The 21123-nt window shown below is 35.9% G+C and overlaps 1 protein-coding gene and 2 pseudogenes across 1 annotated transcript; 1 reads left to right on the top strand and 2 right to left on the bottom strand.

The window, feature by feature from the left end:
* Positions 1–5290: 5290 nt before the first annotated feature.
* LOC120153399 lies at positions 5291–7960 on the bottom strand (annotated as a pseudogene).
* Positions 7961–16141: 8181 nt separating this feature from the next.
* On the bottom strand, positions 16142–17038 carry LOC120145709 (annotated as a pseudogene).
* Positions 17039–18564: 1526 nt separating this feature from the next.
* LOC120153298 (beta-amylase 1, chloroplastic-like) lies at positions 18565–21123 on the top strand. The gene is given in 7 exon segments (XM_039165311.1): positions 18565–19284; positions 19735–19945; positions 20040–20150; positions 20238–20343; positions 20346–20390; positions 20393–20954; positions 20956–21123. Coding segments are annotated over 7 exon segments (1581 nt in total). The 5' UTR covers positions 18565–18823; the 3' UTR covers positions 21041–21123.

The raw sequence follows: 21123 nt of genomic DNA, 5'->3' as shown, positions 1-21123 counted from the left end.
AGGAACAACGATTTTATTAGAAAGTGCAAGGAATTGATTCGGGATGAAAGCCCTTCCATCATTTTTCTATTGGAAACAAAGCTAAGGCAGGCATTGGGTTCGGGCTAGAGAAAAAACTAAAATTCGATAATCATTTTGAGGTCCCGACTCAAGGACTCCGGGGGGGGCTAATTCTACTGTGGAACATAAATCAACATGAGATTATGATTCGACAACATATTGATCAAACTATTCATGGCGAAATCCAAGAAAATGGTAAGAGGTGGCTGCTTTCCACTGTCTATGTTCAACCCCATTCGAACAAAAAAGATGAGTTTTGGGAGAATGTACAATTATTCTATGAACGTAAATCAACCATGGATGGTGGTGGGAGATTTCAACGATTTTGCTGCGATTGATGAACGTGTTGGTAGCAACTCAGACTGCATGGAACGCATATTAAAGTTTCGGGAACGATGGAATATGTGTAATCTGATGGATGTTGGATATGTGGGCAGTAAGTTTACCTAGACTAGACACCTACATGAGAGAGTTATGCTTCAGGAAAGGTTTGATCGATTGCTTTAGAATATTGATATGGTGGAACTCTTTCCGAATCTCTGAGTGATTACTCAAATTAGAGTCTATTCGGATCACAATCCGATCCTTGTCAACACAGACTTGGGAATTCCAATTGATAAAAAAAATGTCCATTCAGATTCGAAGCAGCTTGGCTTACTCATGAAGATTTTAAGGCGGTTTTTAGTTCAGCCTGGGATAAGAAGAAGAATTCACTTTAATGTGGTGGAAGAAACGAAGAATGCCATTATTGAATGGAAGGAAACTAAGATTGGTAACATTTTTAAACGTAAGAAAACTTTGATGAAATGTATTCAAGGTATTCAAAGATCCTGAAGTTATTTTTATTCTTATCTTCCAGAGTTGGAAATGGCCCTCGAAGCTGAATATCAGCAGGTGTTAAATCAAGAGGAAATCCTTTGGTTTCAGAAAGCTAGACTGGACTGGATGTTGCAAGGTGAAAGGAACACTAAGTTTTTCCATATTACCACAATGGTGAGGCAAAGATTTAATAAAATAGTGGGATTATACATAGAAAATGAATGGATTACTAATAAGCAATCTCTTTGTGATCACGTCTACACGTACTATAAGTAGTTGTTCGCATGAAAAGAGTATGAACAGTTTTCTACTGAATATGATAGTTTCATTCCCAGGTTATGTGAATAAGATAAGACCGAATTAATCAAACATGCCACAATGGATGAAGTTAAAGAAGCCTTGTTCTCCATGAAGGGATTGAAAGCTCCGGCCCCGATAGTATTCAACCTATATTTTATAAACAGAACTGGGACACTGTGAAGGATATTATACGTGATTTTGTTAATACAACTATGGAGCTCGGAAGGATGGATAAAAAAATATTGAAAACTTTCTTGGTGTTAATCCCTAAAAAGACTGTTGCAGACAACATTACTCAGTTTCGCCCCATAGGTTTATTGAATACGTCATACAAACTTTTTTCCAAGATCATTGTTCATCGCTTACGTCCCCTACTACAAAGGTTAATCGACCCTTACCAGAATAGCTTTCTCAAAGGAAAGAGCACGACGGATAATATTTGGTTGTTCAGGAAGCGGTCCATTCTATGATGAATCTTAAAGGTATGAAGGGCGCAGTTATAGCTAAGATAGACCTCCAGAAGGCATACGATAATGTCAGTTGGGAATTCCTTAAGAGAACTCTACATGACTTTAATTTTCCTGAAAAAATTATAAAGATCATAATGTTCTGTATCACGTCTACTACTATTGAGCCGTTGTGGAACGGGGAAATCACCGAGAGTTTGAATCCAAAGCAGGGACTCCGTTAGGGTGATCCGTTTTTGCCGTATCTTTTTATTCTAGTCATGGAAAGACTTTCTCACATGATCTTAGAGAAGAAGAAATGGGTTTATGGAAATCTTTTAAGTGTCTAGAAGAGGAATAAAACTAAGCCACTTGTTCTTTGCTGACGATCTTTTATTGTTTGCAGAAAATCTGATCAAATGAATAATATTCGAAATTGTCTACATGAGTTCAGCCGAGCAACGGGAGTTGAGGTAAACTTACAAAAAAAAAAAATATTTATCTCCCAAAATATTAACTCAAATATGGCTAGAGATTTAAGTGATTTGTGTAGTATTCCCCTTACGGATGATTTGGGAACCTATTTGGGAGTTCCAATCATCCATAAGAGGGTCAATGCAGGAACTTATGCTCCTCTTATAGATAAGGTCATGAAAATTAGTAAGTTGGAAGGGACAAGTATTATCCATGGCTGGTAGAAGAACTCTCATCCAAGTTGTATCAAATGCAATCCCAATTTATACAATGCAAACTACAATGCTTCCAGTGGCTGTGTGTAAGAAGCTGGACAGATTAAATGCCAATTCCTGTGGTAAGGAGAAATTGAACATGCATAATCATCTAGTTAGCTGGGAAAAAGTTTGTTGATCAAAGTAGATGGGAGGACTTGGCATGCGTAAAAATAGTTCTATAAAATATGCTCTTATGGAAAAAATAGCTGGAAATTACTCACTAGACAAGAAAATCTTTGGTGCAAAGTTTTCACAAGAAAGTATCTTAAGGATATGGAGTTCCTAGAGATAGAAACAAAATGAAATAGTTCTTTCACTTGAATGGGGCTAAGCACTGGTAAATTGCTTAAGAAATGATGTAAGTGGCAAATCAAGTCGGGCACACAAATAAAATTATTGCGGGACTGGTGGGTCGGAAAGGAACCTCTGAAGATATATCTGATTATGGATAATCCTAGTAGAAACTAAGAGGTTGCAAGATACATCGATGAGAATAGATCGTGGAATATCCAAGGAATTCAATATTAATCTCTGAAGAAACTAGAAAAGAGATTCTAAAAGTCTCGATACAAATATTGACCGACAACTATGAAAGGGATAAAATTATTGGGGTTTTCTCTAACGACGGGTTGTTCACGATCAATTCAGCTTATCAAGTAGTGTCCAACATGGAGATGGGTGAGCAAAAAGAAGAAAACCTAAAGTGGATATGGAAAACACGTACCAATGAGAGAATCAGATTCTTTGTTTGGCTTTCTTCTGGACAAGCTCAATACAAATGAAGTAAGAAACAATAAAAACATGACATGATCTAAATTGCAAAGAGTGTCGAAATGAAGTAGAATCTATAAATCATATTCTACAGAGGTATCCCATAACAAGAAGGGTTTGGGAAGAGCTAAAAGTAAGAGAACATGACAACCAATTCGAATCGATGGAATTTAAAGAGTTGCTGAAAAGAAACTGCCTCTCAAAGAAAACCGGGATTGATGGCTTGGAATGGGGTCCCTTATTCTTGGCAGTAATTTGGGGATTATGGAAAAACAAAAATGAAAGAGTGTTCAAAGAAGGGAGAGCTGACCCGTTTAAAGTGACAAATTATGCTAAACAATTCGCCAAAGATATGGAAAAAGCTTTAACAACCTCTCAAAGAATGATGGCAAATGATCTTTGCTGGGATAAATGGAAAAAACCTGTTGAGGGAAGTTGGATTTTAAATATTGATGGTGTGTATAAATCTAATACATGTTTGGCTGCTGCGGGTGGACTAATCCAAGATTGCAAGAGCGACTGGAAGTGTGGATTCATGATGCGGTTGGAGAACAGAAATAGCTTGATCACTGAAATCTGAGGAGCTCGACAGTGACTCATGCTAGCTAAAAATCTAGGATTAAGAAATGTAACCCTTGAGATGGATGCGAAATGGGTGGTGTATTGTTTGAAAGGTGAAAAGATAGAAGAAAATATCAGACAATGAGCTGGTAAAGGAATGCATAAATATCTGAAGGAATGATGGGTAACAAAAGTCCGACATATCTGGCGTGAAGGAAATAAATGTGTCGACAAGTTGGCAAATATTGCATTGATTCAAGAAGAGAAATCTCTATCTTGCAAGGGCCTCCAATTGAACTCCTTGAGCTGTTGGGAGCTGATAAAAATGGCGCGGGAGAGTTGAGACAATAGTCTGTCATGTGATCATTCAGTGTACCAAAAAAAAACGAACTACATGTTATTTTTACCCATCATATTCAAAATTGTCTAATTTTAGTAAGAAATGAAAATTAACCCAACCAGAGATGCTGCTATTTAGCAAAAAGCTTCAAGCTAAAGTCGTAGCAATTACAAAAATCTAGGAGACTATTTTATGTTTCATTGCATCATCCATTAACAATGGGGTGTTTGACGACCAGTTTTTGAAAAGTTTTTAATTTATTTAAATAAAATAACTGATTGGTAGTTAAATTCTTCATTTTTAGTATTTGGTAAATATCTTTCTAAAAGAGTTTATTGTGCAAAATAAGCTAAAAATGAAAACGCTAAAAATTCAACAGTTTAAAATAACTGATTACAAAATAAGATGTTAAATGATATATTTGATTTTATTTTTTTCATAATTACATCCTTTTTCATAAAATTTAATATAATAAATAGCATTACTCCTAATATTTAAGCTGAAACTTTATTTTATTTTATTTTTTTAGTTGTAGATTCTCAAATATATTTTAGTTAAAAAAATATAGCAAAACGTGAAAGTAATATATATATATATATATATATATATATATATATATATATATATATATATATATATTGATATACAAAGTTAATAGTATATCATTCTCACAAAACTAATATTTGTAAATATTAAATTTTAAAATATATTTAAAATTTTAAAAAAAATTTACTAATTTTCTTTAAAAAAAATTAATTCATTTTCGAAAGTATTTTATCCAAATAATTTCACCCTTATAAAGATTAAAGTATTATAAAACGTATATATTCTTAACAACTAAACATATCATACACTTATTTTTCATTTTACTCGTATCAACTATCAGCTAAATTTTATTAAATACTTCTTATAAACAGTTAATCAAATTAGTTGGTCAAATCAACTACTAACTATCAGTTGTTTATCAGTTGTTTGTCAAACACCCCAATAATTATTATATAACAAAGCATTAAGCAAAATTAATTTAAAAAATAAACCAGAGACGCAATTGGGTAATTCCAATTATGCATCCGAATACTACAACGCATTTGTACACCACAGCTGATCAAGTTAGACAAAATGCAAATCGGAGCAGCAAGCATAGTGTTGACATATAACCACAAGATATAACATGCCATATAGACGATATCACTCTTCCTATTCTTTCAGACAATAACTCGAATACCATACATCCGTTTGCACCAATCCGACCTCGGTTACAACTAGTTATCGCCTGATCTCAGCACCCGTAATATGGAAATGAACAAGTTCAGGATGTCCAAATAGAGAGTGGCAGAGGCCAATATGTAATCATCGTATGTGAAGCGCTTGATCAGGTTGTCGGTGTCGAAGACTACGTACCCACAGAAAATGAAGGCACTAATTCCGCCATAAAAGGCAGTTGATGTTGAGCCAAGTGGAAAGAACATCTGCATGACGATAATACAAACAGTGCGTGGATTCAGATAACTCGGATATCATTTGCATTTTTTGAGAATTCAAGTAGTGTGTGTGTGTGCACATATTATAACCAGTGCTTGCAGGGAATTAAATTTCAAGTATCAACTATCTGAATTAGAATTCTAATGAGGGTAAATGATTCGGATATGGGATCTGCTATCCGAATCTGTTTTCTTTTGTGGGTTACGAATTCAGTTATCCAAATTGCTTATTTAAATCTGGCAGATATTATTTAATTCAGACTAAAGTTCACATATTAATTCTCAAATCAGCTTCCATCCCAACAAGTAAACCATATATATATATAGGTGACTGAGAAATCTCACCTGGATCAGACCAGTTAAGATGAGAATTATAAGGCTGGTGAACAAAATTGGCCCAAGAAAGCTAAAGTCCTTGCCCTTCTTAGAAGCCCAGAAAGTGTATCCAGTAAGAGATGCAACCACCCTGCTGTCAAAATTAATGCTTCAAGCACAATTCTCCCTGAATCATTTGATGAAAAAGCAGTTAGCATAATTCTAGATTTAGAAGTCAACATAAGATTGTTAACCGTAAGCACAGAGTATTATACTAACCGTCAGTGTTGGCACAGCTCACACCAACTGTGAGACTCAGAAACACAGTGAAAAGGCCAAGTATGATCAAGTTTACCGGGTGCTTTTGGTGATAAATGTGCAGGGGCCACAACACTATATGGAATAAGTTTACCGTTAAGATTGAAGATAAAGCATAGTAATGTGATAAAACGGATGAAACAGAGTTCGTCGTAATCTGAAGTAAATAATTGAGAACAAGGACACTTATAACTCAACTTAAAAAAAAAAGAGATTAGGTACCAAGTCTGGGAAGTTTCTAACTTGTCTAAGTTCTTAACCACATTAAAAAAGAGAGTTCCCTTTTTTTTATTTGTTGATAGCATCTAATAGCAATCTGAAAAATAAGGTTGGAACCAAAACAAGAACTATTCATGACTACCAAAGCATTGGATATCTATCTTCGATTTTATAAGAATTCGAAAAAAGAAAATCAACATAAAACTAATAATTTCCAAATATCTTGAATGCATTACAAGTTTATAGCCAACCCAAACGAAAGGTAAACAGGTAAACATTTCATGGAAGTTAAAAAGGCAAAACTGAGAGCACAATGGCTAGTCAGTGCCATTATCGCATTAATGACTGGAACCTACTGCAGGAATGAAAAAAGGCTGTTTACTATTTCACACGAAGTTAGGGTTACATGGGAAACAGACAAAGTTCACAAACAAAACACACAAAAGGATAGGCTATTGATTCTATATATCTCCGATTCTTTTTTCTTTTGTTGAAGTAGCTGCGTTTGTATTTGAACATGTGTATCGGGATATAAACTTTCAAGGACCCTCCAAATACATGAAAAACAGAGACAAAAATTAAAATATCCACATCTGAGGGTCACACTATTGAAAATAAGTTTTCCAACCATCAAAGCAAACATGAAGATCTCCAGCGTTTGATTAGGTTAGGAACAGTACAGATCCCTTTATTAAAATACCCATATAACAAAACAATGGCACCAAATGAGACAGCAATAAGATCTAAACCCTTAACTTTCCCATGGAAATCATCCGGAAAAGGCGAATAGATCAAAATACAATATAGAAGCAATGGCAAAAAACTGTCATTGTGTAGGGAACCTATTTTTATCAATTCCTCTACTCAATCTATACTTGAGAATCTTTTCTAAACACAAATTCAATCACTGGATTCTCTATGTTCCTTTCAGGGATAATATACTATCAATTTTATTTTATTACTTCAGTAACCGAAATTTATGTTCATCCAACAAAAAATGTCGACTATTGATACAAATTGGGTTGAAAATTAAGGTCAAACACTGGATTTGTTAACGGATTGAATCTACACTCAACCTAACGCTCGAAGGAGATTTAACTTATAATTAACATTTATAAGTGAACTAATCAACATGAAGGAGGTCTAAGAAATAGTAGTAATTCTATCATAACAACGTCTAACTTACTAGGTTAAAGGGCGTCGAAAAGAAAGAATCAAGATTGAAAAATTGAAGGAAAGACGTGAAGGAGGTGACTTTACAGACGAAGGGGACTAAACAGAGGAAGAGAAGAGCAAGAAGCCAGAGTTTCCACGGAGGAGCTCGTTCACAGGAGCCGACAACTACGAAGGCAGAGACAACGGTGGTTAGCACCAGCTGCGCGGCAAGGATGCCGTAAACCTTCCGGATAAAGCCCATCGGAGCTGGTTCTCGCCGTAGCTCAGTCCCGGGTACAGAGTATCCCTGACTCTAGATCTACTACTTTGTCCGCCTTACTGGCGCTCGTGCTGCTCACGCGCTCGTATCGGTGCATCTCTTTTTCTCTCCGGTTTCTTTTCTTCTGTTTCCGGAAAATGAGAGCGGAAAAACATACAATTGGAGAAATTATGGTGATTTATTTTTATCACGCGCTATAGTGGGATCCACGCGTTTTTAGCAGCTAATATCATAAATTACACTATTACTCGTTGAAATTTACTCTCTCACTTGTTTAACTCACTTTAATTTCATTTTTTTAAAATTTTCTAACAAAACTTTAGATATTAAATTTTTTTTTTGTCACTTGACCTTTTACTTAGTAACGGGTGCCCATGTGGATTATTTAATAATAAAACATACCACACGTTATTTATTAAATTACTCTTTCTCTTATTTATTCATTGTACTTTTTTTTTTAATTTTAATTTAACGGTCGAGTGACAAAAAAAATTCAATGTCTAAAGTTCAGTGAACAAATTGAAAGTACGTTGAGTAAAATATGAGAAAGAATAAAATTTAATGAGTAAGCGTGTAATTAATCTATCTATAAATCATAGTTTTTTTAGAAAATGGATAAATCATAGCTTTTGATTTTTTTTAGATTTTTCAATTTCTTTTCGGGGTAAATTACATATCTAATTTTATTTTAGTCATTCAATTATTATTTTTTAATGATATTTATGTATCTAATGACTTCGTTTTGGTCGCTCAATTAGTATTTTTAAATATATTTAACATTAATTTTAATCATATGTTATTAAAAAATTAGGATAAATTATATCATTAACCACCTAACTATTTAGTCCTTTTACTTTTATCACCGATCTTTTAATTTTGTCAATAAGACCAATTAACTATTTAATTGTATTCAATCAAGCCACTAGCCGTTAATATTTGATAGAGATTGACGTGGTAGTTAATAAAATTGTATAATTATAAATTTAGTCCTTCATGCTTATACATTATATCAATTTGATCCTAATTTCAATTTAATTTAAGAAATTAATCATTTAGTCTAAATGACATATGTCATATATGATTGAAAGATTTACTTATTAATTTTAATTTATTTAATTAATTAAATTTTCTATCAATCAAGTGATTACACATGTCACCGATTGAGAGTGAAAAAAGAGAAGAACCTACACTCCATGGAAATCAAAACCATGAAACCTAGGAGACAAAATGGGCACCCAGACAACTGAGCCGAAGGTCTCAATTGATGTAATTGTTAAAACAAAATCATATTTGACTTAAAAGCTTGTTAATGTACAAAAAAACAAACGAGGATTAGAACCCATGCAAATCATAAAATAAAAAAATTATAAACAACCAAAAAATCTAATATTTTATTTATCTAAATAAATTATATATTTAAATAATTAATGAACAATTTACAAAAAAAAATTTAATTTTTTTATTTTTTTATAATTTCATATTTTGGATTTTTAAAATATAAAGTAATAATTTATTTTATAATTTGTCTAGGTTTATTCTCATTTATATTTTTTCTTTTTTCTACCATTAATAAGATTTTAAGTTAAATGTAATTGTTTTAACTTTCAAACCAATTGAGACCTTGGTCAATGGAAGGATTATATGTTTAGTTTTCTAAGTTATCAAGGTTTGATTTTTTTTTTTGTCTTAATTTATTTTTATTTTTTTGTTTTCTTTCAATTAGTGGAAATAAATATATTAAATTAAAATAAATTTAGCCCTCCAATCGAATGGCGACAGGTGACATGACATGAGGCATCATTCGATTGGAGAATTAAATTTATTTTAATTTATTACAAGTAGAACTAAATTGAGAGAATATGTAAATAACATGGACCAATGTGTGATTATATTAAAATATTTAATTATTGTTAACGACAATTAACTTGGGGTGGTCACATCTTAACTAAAATAAAAATAAAAGTGACAATATCTTATGTTTTTTAAATCAATGATCAAAAGTGGATAAAACACAAATATAAGTGATCATCCGTGTAGTTAATCCCTTTTTAGCTACATGTGTTCACCGAACCAAAACATAATTTTAGGTATGTTTTTTTAAAAAAATAGTTAATTGATCAAAATAGAATCATTAAAATGGGTGAGTCACTAATATGTAATTTATCGTTCTTTTTAAGATTGATTCTAATTTAAATTTTAAGATAATCAAGTCGGTGGTGTAATAGTTAAACTTTTGATGAAGTAAAATATTAGATCATTAAGGCTTTCCCATGAACGGACTAGAGATAGCTGGCCACCAAGAGGGTGAGTAATAGAAAGTGTGGAAGAGTAGGCGATGGAGGACAAGGGGAATGATAAGAACGATCAGCTGCTGAATGAGGCGGCTGCTAGGGATAAAACCTGGAGGAAGGGACGCGCTGTTTTCATCAGATGATGACGAAAGGATGATGTAGAGATCGTGAGGGGTTATCCATTTCTTGGGAAAGTTGCATGAGCTTATTGACAAAAGCATAGAAAAAAATTGTTATTGTCGGAATGTTGGGAAGCGCAATCGGATATCTGGCATTGGTTAATAGTGTTCTGGTCCTATGGAAGCCGTTAGATATATGCAAGTCTGAGGTCACGAGAATGATTACTTGTTACTCAAGTTTGCTCAGTAAGGTTCTTACAGCTGGATGGGCACTACTTGACATTTCGACATTAGAATAGAAACTTGTTAACGCAGGACGTGCTCCAATCTAAGGTGGTGGCATGGATTCCATTACCTAAATTTTCTTCTAGATATTATATAATGTATGAAGCGGAAATTACATATGTCGTCGACATCAATGTGGGTTTCCAGCATTACTATGGTGCATGATATGGGAAGAATAATGAATGTAGAAGTCTCTAATCAACAATCCCACCGTTGAATGAAAATGTAAAAACCTGGAAAATGGCATCGATGAAAATGGTAACATTGGTTGATTTGATTGGATTGGTTGTGATTGTTCTGTTAGAGGAGTAGCACCCACCAACTACATACGTGTGAAGCAAATACCGGATCTGATAGTACGAGTGTATAATAATATTCTGGCTGACTTAAAATAGGTGGAACATAATATGTTGAATACTGCATCAGTGACATAGATGGTATCATGTTTTGTTTTGAATAGTACTGCTGAGGACAAGTTGGAAGGTTCCATCTTCTCGATTAATTGAGGACGATGATATTGTATTACCTATCGATGAACAAATTTGGTTCGTTCCTCATCGGATGATAAATGTGACTTTCTTTCTTATGAATAATCACCTGTAATCACTCGAGAATACCATATCATGATGGCAAAAATGGCAATTAAGAATATAATCATGTCGTGTCTCCTACACCGATAACCACTCGTTGTGTTTTCTCCCCCAATAAAATTTATCTTCCCACGTATGTCAACATTATGCACTGTCTAAGTTAATGGTTGGCAGGGGCATGCTGAGGGTGTGCAGGATGGGCGACCGCACAGGGCCCCCAAAAAATAGGGACCGAAATCGAATATATCTATCAGTTGTTTCCATTAAGAAGCATAAAAATAGGGATCCCGAAATCGAATATATCTAGAAAATAGGGGCCTTTATAAGAATTTGCACAGGGCCCCTGACAACCTAGCCGAAATCGAATATCTAGAAAACAGGGCCCTTATAAGAATTTGCACATGGCCCCCGACAACCTAGCCACGACCCTGATGGTTGGTCTCAGAATAGACTATACCACCCTAAAAGATTCTTGGAGAATCAAATTAGTAAATTTAATTATTTGATAATCAGTCGAGTAAATTTTCATAAGTTATGGGACTAATTTGAAATTTTAAATGAATGATTGATTCATAAGAATTGAGATTATGGAAAAATTTGGAATAAATTGAAAGAAATGAATTGTGTGTATAGAGTAAAAAAATGGAAGAGTTGGACTATGTAATGAATAGCTAGCCAAAAAGTTATAAGATTTTTTACATAGATCAACTCTGGCCATATATCGAGATGGAGTTTCTACCTTAATTTAGACCATTAGATCTAAATAAATTGTGTTATTATTATTATTATTTATTAGAGAAATGGGATTATATATGTAAATAAAGAGGGTGAGAAAAGATGAAAGAGTTATCATCTTCTTCCTTAAGCTCCAGACGTAAACTTATTATTCTTTTTGTTATTTGAATGTTTTTGAATAAATAGGTTTAATTTAGAAAAATCCTAAAGCAATTTAGGTTTCTATGAATAAGGATCAAAATGAAAGAAATGTGAAATTAGTACTTGAATGTAAGTAAAGTTTAAAAGCCCTTTCATTTGCATGTTAAAGTTTAAGGACTAAGATATTAATTATTCCAAAAATTTTAAGAGATAATTCATCAACAAGTGTCCAAATTATGGAATTTTGGCATTTCTTTTAATTAAGAAATACGTAATTTATACCAAAAGGTATGGCATTCACGTGAAGACCATTTAGGGGAGAGAAAAACTATTTTCATCTTCAACCTTGTTTTCTCCACTGTTTATGAAACTCCTTCAAGCATTAGAGCCTCCAAACTTAAATTTCTTGCAATTCAGCCATTAGAATTTTATTCTAACTATTTTTAGTAAACTCAGGGTCTTAACTTTCTTTTGATACCAATTTCATTAAGTTTTGAACATATTTATTATTGGTCCATAAACTCTAGCTTTGAGAGTTTGTATAATTAAAGATCCTAAATTGTAATAGAAATAATTCTAAGCTTAATGGTGATTTTCCATGATTTTTAGGGCTTTGAAACATTAAAGCCTTATCATTTGAAAACTAGAGTTTCATGTTAAGTAGTCAATTTGATATAATTTTTCCAATGTTTGATTGATGAATTCTATGCTTGACATGAAATCAATTAAGGAAACTCTTAACCGGAATGGAGAATCGACTTTTGAAGATTGGTATGATGAATCTGAGTATACGTTTAGTGTAATTTGTATGTTTGGGTGATTCGATATTTTTTCAATTCAATATTTTAACATATATTTGTTATAGAATTCAATTGATGTTTATCAAGATAAGTTTGGCAAGCTTGGCAAGTTTATTCAATTTATGATGTGTTTTATGAACATGATATATTAAGTTTATATGACTATGATATGTTTGATATGAAAGCATGAAATAAACTAAGTTGGTATTTAAGTATGAAAGAAGACATGCTATGATAAGTTCCATATACATTATATGTAAAGCTCTAATGTTATATGATTTGTAAAAATGAAATATGATAAAACGTGTTATGAAAACATGAATCAAAATGTTTTACGAATGATGAGACGTTACGGTTCACTTGATATACCAAGATAAGAAGCTATGTGAATGATAAGAAGGTATGGCTCACTTCATGTGCAAAGATAATAAATCATGTGAAAATATATGTTAAGTATTGTCCTTGGATGATAATGTTAGTTGGGTACAACTGGCATGGCATAAAGTCCATTCGAGCTCATGTTAGGGTTTAGATTATGATCCATAGATTATGATCCTTATTTGACGATGTTGAAGGGAAGTTGTTCGTCATTGACGGTAGAGAAAAACCATTGGACTAAATAATAACTTTACATGACATAAATTCTAGCTATGAAAGTCAATAGGCTAAGTAATGAATAAATAATTATGATTCAATGAAAAGAAAATTCATGATTTGATTATGATTATTTGGATCCTAATATCAATAAGCTAAGTATAACACCCTAAATTCAGGCTAAAAGTTTTGGGTTCACTCAAGAGATTTTAAACCTTGTGGAGTTCATAATGAAATTCGTGGGGTCGAGTGGGGGCTTAATTAGAAGTGAATTAGGCCGATTGGTCATGAAAAGAGGATTTACATAGAAGACAAAATATAAGGGACCAAAATGTAATTATCTTATTTTTAAAATTGAGGCTGATTTCATTGGGTTTTATCAGGCTTGGGGTGGGTTTTGGGAAAAGTTGAACACTTTTCTCCTCTGATCTTTCTTCCTTTTCTTCTTCCATTTTTCCTTCAAGCTTCATAGATTAAGGATTGTGGTAACGGCTTCTCCTACGCACCATTTAATTTTTTTTATCCCAAATCTCTCCAGCAACCTTGTTTTGGTGATCCAAAGCTTTGGTTGCTTGTTTACCAGAGAAAATAGGGATTGAGCAACCAGGTTGAATCGATGTCATCAAAACCTGACCTACATAAATAGAGTAGAAACATCTTTAAAATGATAATTTGAATTTCGATGATAAATATGTGCTCTACAAAATTATTTATTTGTATTTAAAATGAAAAATAGAATCTATTTTGATAAGTATGGTATTAAGTTAAATTGTATCATTAAAATGATAATCTGAATTTGATTATAACAAATAATTATTTGAAAATAATTATGAATCTTATTTATAAATTAAAATAGATAAAAAATCAAATAGTATTGTTGGAACCGTCTTTCGGATGGGTCCGGGAATTGGGCTTCGACTTGAATAAAATGATTTAGAGTCGACACCGATCACTTTTAAAAGATATTTAGACTGATCAGACATCATCTTATCTGATCCGCGTTTACCATAAATGTGTCGGGTTCGGGAGTCGGTTACAGTCAAGGAAGGATTAACACCCTTGTACTGCCCTTTCGGTACCAATTAATTCGTCGGTTGTCTTAATTGCGAAAATTAAATTTAAATCAAAACTTCGAATTCAATTCAAATTAATTATTTTGATCGAAAAAATATTCTCCTAAAAATTCAAAATATTAGATAATAAAATAAATATTAAATAAAAAAAGGAAAAAATAAAAAAATAAAAATATAAAAAATAATATTTTAAAAGTAATAAAATAAACGAAATAAAATAACCTGCGAAAATACAAAAATGTTAGTAAAATCGAATAATAATTGAAAAAATATTAAATCAAATCATAAAAACCTTGGGGTCGTGGGATCGAGTCCCACGGAGGGCATTTCATAATTCGGAGGTCTCTTACGGAAGCTGCTCTCAACCTGGCGTTGGGGGTAGCCTACTATCCTACCTCCCCCTTATCCCATTACAAATGGGAATGAGGGCCAGCTAATTTTAATTTTATTGAATTCAGGATAAAGTTTATAGACTGAAAGTTGAAATCTATAAAAATTAGTGACTTTGGGTGTAATTTACCGAGAAAATCCATAAAACCAAATCTGTGCATTTCCTTCGTGAGTGCTTCTGCCTTTTCCCTTCCTCAACTTGTGTGAGTTGCACGAGTCATGAAAACAGGTGGTCCCAGAACCAGCAAGCAAGCCATCCACATCATCAACGTTGGTGATAAGTTCGCCCGAGCACTCCGCGTACGAGCCACACTAAACAGTGGTTCCTTATCTCCACGCATGTAGCAAATTCGGGCCCTCTGAAACCTTTGGCCATCACGATGGGGTCTCTTCGAACCCTTACCACGGTTGTTGAGGTCTCATCGTCGGGAGAAGAGAATGGAGTGGTCGTTTTGGGGTCGATGTGGTTTGGAACGGGAAACTAATGGCTTCGAAGAGAAGAGCCTAAGAGTGCTAAAGCAGCATCGCCGATGGAATCTAATGCAGCAGATGCCCGGTTGAGTGAGAAATGATGCCATTGGAACCAGCTCGTTGTGAGTGCTGGGAAGTTTACATGGAGATCCGAGCGTGGCCGGGCCACCATAACCTCAAAGGTTCCCTCACCTGGAAACTCTTGCAATGATGGTTTAAGCTCCACTATGGAATCACTTACACACAAAAGCCAATCCATCTCTCTATGCCACATCAGCTTCCTTTGCGGTGATAATGGCTGTAACTTCCATAGTTCCCCAAACACAGAAGCAGAAAGATTCGTAATGGCATTGGGTATTGCAAGAAACTAACCAGAAAGATTCGTAATGACATTGGATATGGCAAGAGCAGTACAAACTCCATTTTTCCACCTGACATATCTTCTCCAAGCAAAAGTTTAGCGAACCTTTCCTTCATCATTTCTACTTCCGCCATGTCGGCCTCTGTTTCCTCAGCCTTCGTCGACGGAATGACCACGTGTCTGCCACCGACAACCGGAAACATCACGGGAACTCGCGTCGATAAACTAGAAACATCAAGGAACTCTGAACCAACGGGCGGCGAAGAGGTAAAAAAAACTCGAACCACCTCGATCAAGACGACGACAGGAAAACCCACAAGAGCTCTCGGATTCGCTCACGTCGGCGCCAAACTGGAGCTCTCGAACCGCCACTTATTTGATCGAAAACCTTCCTCCCACCAAACGCTCCCCATTCTTCAAGTCAAAAATCAAATGCTCAACAAACTTCCAAAGTTAATCGGGATTCTTGCCAGCAATATTTTCTTTTCTGGTTTTCTAATTATCCGTTTCCTTGAGGGTCTTAAGGACATCGACCAATGCTCGAGCTGAAGCATAGAGAGCAGTGAGCGAATGCACGATCAAATGAAACCCCACCTCATTGAGCTCCTCAGGCGTGCGCAACGGTGTCACAGTCACACCACCTTCGATCATGTTACATACCGAACCCTTTGGTATGGCGTCCGATCTCCTTAAACTCGTCATTGTTCCTCGGTGTCTCCACAAAACAAGCATCTGCTCCTGCTTCCATGTAAAGGTTAGCTCTAGCGATGGCATCGGAAAGGCCGGTTTTCGCAGACGTAGAGCGGGCATCTGTTCTAGCCACTAGGAAAAAGTCTGAATCTCCGATGGCTTCTCTTGCGGATGCGATTTTTGCAGCATGCTCCTCTGCAGGTATAACCTATTTACCACGCATATGCCCACACTTCTTTGGCCATGCTTGATCCTCAAGAAAGCAACCAGCAGCACCCGCTGCAATCAAATCCTTGACAGCCCTTTGATATTGAGAGCGTTGCCACCACCGGTATCAGCATCTGCAATAAAGGGTATCATCGAAGCCGCGGCACAAACCGTTCTAGCCGTCTCCGCCATCTCCGGTGGCGTTAGCAAACCGACGTCAGGTTTGCCAAGGAGGGAAGAAGAAACACCATATCCAGAGATGAAACCAGCGCTGAAACCAGAATGCTGGACTATGGCTGCCGACAGAACGTCGTAGCCTGGCATTAACACGATGCCTTGGTCCTCAATCAGACGGTGAATCCGAGTCTGCATCATGGCCCTCGGATTTGGAGACCAGTTAGACGTGGACCTTGACCGTAATGTGGAAGGTTTGATGTTGAAATGTGGAAGCCAAGTAGCTTTGGTCGCCATGGGGGTAGTGGAGAGGGTAGGTATTGTTTGTTTTTTGTTTTAACTTACAGAACGTGGTGGGTTGATTGTAAAATTAAATGGGATTGGGTTAATGTTTGGCAGTGGATGATTTGGCTTAAACCGGGGCTGTTGAATGTTGAGTGGGCTGTAATTGGGTTAATATGATGGGCTTGCAAAATAATTAATATATAAATTAATAAAGAAATAATAATAATAATAATATAATATAATCTTTTTAGACCCGAATAAAATAGTTGTCTACAAATATAAAACAATTTTCTAAAAGTTACACGCAGATTTTATAAACCAAATTAAGATATTTGATATTATTACAAGAACTACTAAAAGAAAATATAAAGAATGATGTCTAATATACAAAAATTAAAAAGAATTATCATGCATAAAAAGCCTTTTTTAATAATATAAAATATATTTATATAATTGTTTAAAATTTAGTTTATTAATATTATTGTAATATGCAAAAATATATAAATTTAGATGTTTTTATATAGATAATCTTTTAAATATATATAAAAAGTTAAATAATTTAAATTTTATATTTATGTGTTTTAAATTTAGATAAAAAAGATAATATTTATTTAAAATATTTTTAATCATTTGACAATAAATATTCAAACATTCTTGCAGACGTCGTGTCCGAACCTAAAATTTCTAGGGATTATAATTATTCTTTAAACATCAAGGTTGCTTAGTTCATATGTCTTATACATTTTTTAAGTAGACTTGGATAAGTAAAAGGTAATATCTGTTCAAAATTTTCCTAAGCAATTGATAATACAAGCACTTTATAAATACAATTGCTTGAACTCAAGACTTTTACATAAAATAACTTTTTATTTTCCTACTGAAATTACTAGATGAGTTTATTTATTTTATATTTTAAATGATGTAATCATATTTACACTTTTATTAAATATTATAAATTTAATTTTATTTTTTGTCCATTATTTCTTAGAATGTTTAAAATTATGAGGTATGGGTCGTTTACCTTTACAGGTCTTTAAGGAAGAGGGGTGGGGCAGCAGTTCACATGAGGGATTCAGATTCAAGGCTGGCCCACCACCGAAGAATCCAAAATGAATCACAGCCAGCCACCAATTGACCTTAAATTCATTCCCCACCGTTGATAGTTTGCTGATCGCCCAGTATCACGGCACCTGTGTCTTTTAACCCAACAGGAGGTGGCCTTATCTGCCGTTCTACCGCCCCTCAAAATCCGACACCTGTCCCCCTCCTGCTTGCGTAGACGTCAAAGTTGCCTTACAATCAAAAACAAAATCCTCAAAAAAAAAAAAATTACTTATCTTATGTCCTAAGCGGAAAGGACCGGACACGTGAATTCTCATATCTTAGACACGCTATTCTTATGTTCTAATCCTCTTATCTTTACTTCATAAACGCGTTCACGCTATTAGTTAATCGAACCGTCCATTCTCACGTCAGTCCAGAGATCGTAGCCGTTGTCTCCTAGATCGCCTTAACTTCAACCACGTAGCCGAAAGAACACGTGTCTTTCGTTCTTCTAAAAACTCCATCTCACCTTGCTTGTTTACCTCCGCTCTCACTCGTAAACATCAACTAGTTTTAAGAAAAACGCACAAAAGAGTAAATTGGAAAAAATGCGTTGAATTTGGCACACCAGATTGGGGCTCTTTCCGGGACACAGATAGCGGCGGAATTCACCACGGAGAACAATCATCGTCGGTGCCGGCGAATGTGTCTGGAGTCCGGAAACTTCCACTGGCGAATCTCCGGTGCAAGTCCCCTGGGGAGACCTTATCTCCTCCTATGTTAACTCCACCGCTGACACCGCGTAGCGCGGCAAACAGGTCGGGTATGATGAGTCCGATGCTGCGTGCGGATCTTTCCGCCGCTTGCCAGGCGTACGGGACGTTAGCGCCTCCGGAGACGGCGGATGAGTCGTCTTCGGCGGTGGCGTGGAAGCGGGGAGGGAAAGAGGAGAAGGGAGGGGTTCCAGTTTACGTGATGATGCCGTTGGATAGCGTGACGTACGGGAACACGGTGAATAGAAAGAAGGCGATGAATGCGAGTCTACAGGCGCTGAAGAGCGCGGGGGTGGAGGGGATAATGATCGACGTTTGGTGGGGGCTGGTGGAGAGGGAAGCGCCGGGTGCTTACAATTGGGGTGGCTACGCCGAGCTTCTCGAGATGGCCAAGAAACACGGCCTTAAGGTCCAGGCTGTCATGTCGTTCCATCAGTGCGGCGGCAACGTTGGTGACTCTTGCACGTAAGCTCTCTTTCCTACTTCAACATTTTTTAATAAGACGATCACATGCATAGCTTATGAAATCTAGATTCTAAAATGTACTAATTTAATTGCTTTTCTTTGGGAAATCAAGATTCAAGAAGAAAGCTTACACGTCTGGTTGATTATTGGTTGCAAATCAACCGTTTGCTTATTTTATGACTTTGAAAGTGACAATCAGAAGAAAGTTTTTGAAATTAAACTTCATTGATGAGGGATAACGTGAGCTTCCGTTGCGTCTTTTGACAGAAAAATGGATCAAAAAGGAATTAAAACCGAATCTATTAATCTTTTCAATATACCAAGAAAGTTCATGAATCAGGGCAAACTTTCTTACGAATGATTAGATCAGTATGAATCAAATGTTATTATTTGTGGTCATGTCATGGAGCCTTATTTTGAAAGTAAAGAAAAATGTTTGCTTTTGTGCAGAATTCCTTTACCCAAGTGGGTTACAGAGGAGATGGACAAAGACCCAGACCTTGCATATACTGATCAATGGGGAAGAAGGAATTATGAATACGTTTCACTTGGTTGCGATACCCTTCCTGCCTTAAAAGGCCGTACGCCTGTTCAATGTTATGCTGATTTCATGCGTGCCTTTAGGGACAACTTCAAACATCTCCTTGGTGATACCATTGTGGTAAATTTTCCAATTTACTACTTAATTTTCATCCTTTTTGTTCCTTTTTGGAAGAAATCAGCTGCTAAGGAATTACCAATGTTTTTCATTGCAGGAAATCCAAGTCGGAATGGGTCCGGCTGGTGAGCTTCGGTATCCTTCGTACCCCGAAGCGAATGGGACATGGAAGTTCCCTGGAATTGGAGCCTTCCAATGTTATGATAAGGTTGACATTGCAGTGTTCCCTCTTGCTCCTAGTTTTACTGTGCTTTTTCGTGTTCATGTCGCCTGATATCAATGTTAATTGATGCAGTACACGCTTAGCAGCCTAAAGGCAGCAGCCGAAGCGGCTGGTAAGCCGGAATGGGGTAGCACCGGGCCAACTGATGCTGGTCACTACAACAATTGGCCAGAAGATACACCTTTTTCAGGAAAGAAGGTGGTGGTTGGAATAGTGAGTATGGTGAATCTTCCTTTCCTGGTATTCTCAGATGCTCTTGGAACACGGTGAGAGGATCCTATTGTCCCGCGACATCGGTTTTCGACGGGAAGGAGTGAAGATCTCTGTGAAAATTGCTGGAATCCACTGGCATTACGGAACCCGATCCCATGCTCCTGAACTAACAGCAGGGTATTATAACACACGGTATCGAGACGGTTACCTCCCAATCGCCCAAATGCTATCACGTCATGGTGCCGTTTTCAACTTCACTTGCATAGAGATGCGTGATCACGAGCAGCCTCAAGATGCGTTATGTGCACCTGAGAAGCTGGTGAAGCAAGTAGCTTTAGCTACTGCAGTAGCACAAGTTCCACTTGCCGGGGAGAATGCACTTCCCCGTTACGACGAATACGCCCACGAGCAGATCTTACAAGCATTGTCGTTGGATGTCGATGGCTCTCCGGTCGATAGAGAGATGTGTGCATTTACATACTTGAGGATGAACCCGTCGCTGTTTCATCCGGAAAACTGGAGACGGTTCGTCGGATTTGTGAAGAAGATGAACGAGGGTAAAGGTGATCGTCGGTTGGGAGGAGGTGGAGCGGGAAGCTGAACAATTCGTGCATGTGACACATCCTTTCATCCAGGAGGCCGCTGTGGCCCTTATGCACTAGCGGTGGTCTTTTACACAAGGTAAGTGGCAGCTTAGTACAAAGTTTAGATCAATAAAAATGCCAAATATGCCTTCCTTTTTTCA

Source organism: Hibiscus syriacus, unplaced genomic scaffold (assembly GCF_006381635.1).
Source record: "Hibiscus syriacus cultivar Baekdansim isolate YM2019G1 unplaced genomic scaffold, ASM638163v2 tig00000218_pilon, whole genome shotgun sequence".
Taxonomy (NCBI): domain Eukaryota; kingdom Viridiplantae; phylum Streptophyta; class Magnoliopsida; order Malvales; family Malvaceae; genus Hibiscus; species Hibiscus syriacus.
This window is presented reverse-complemented; position numbering and strand designations above follow the sequence as displayed.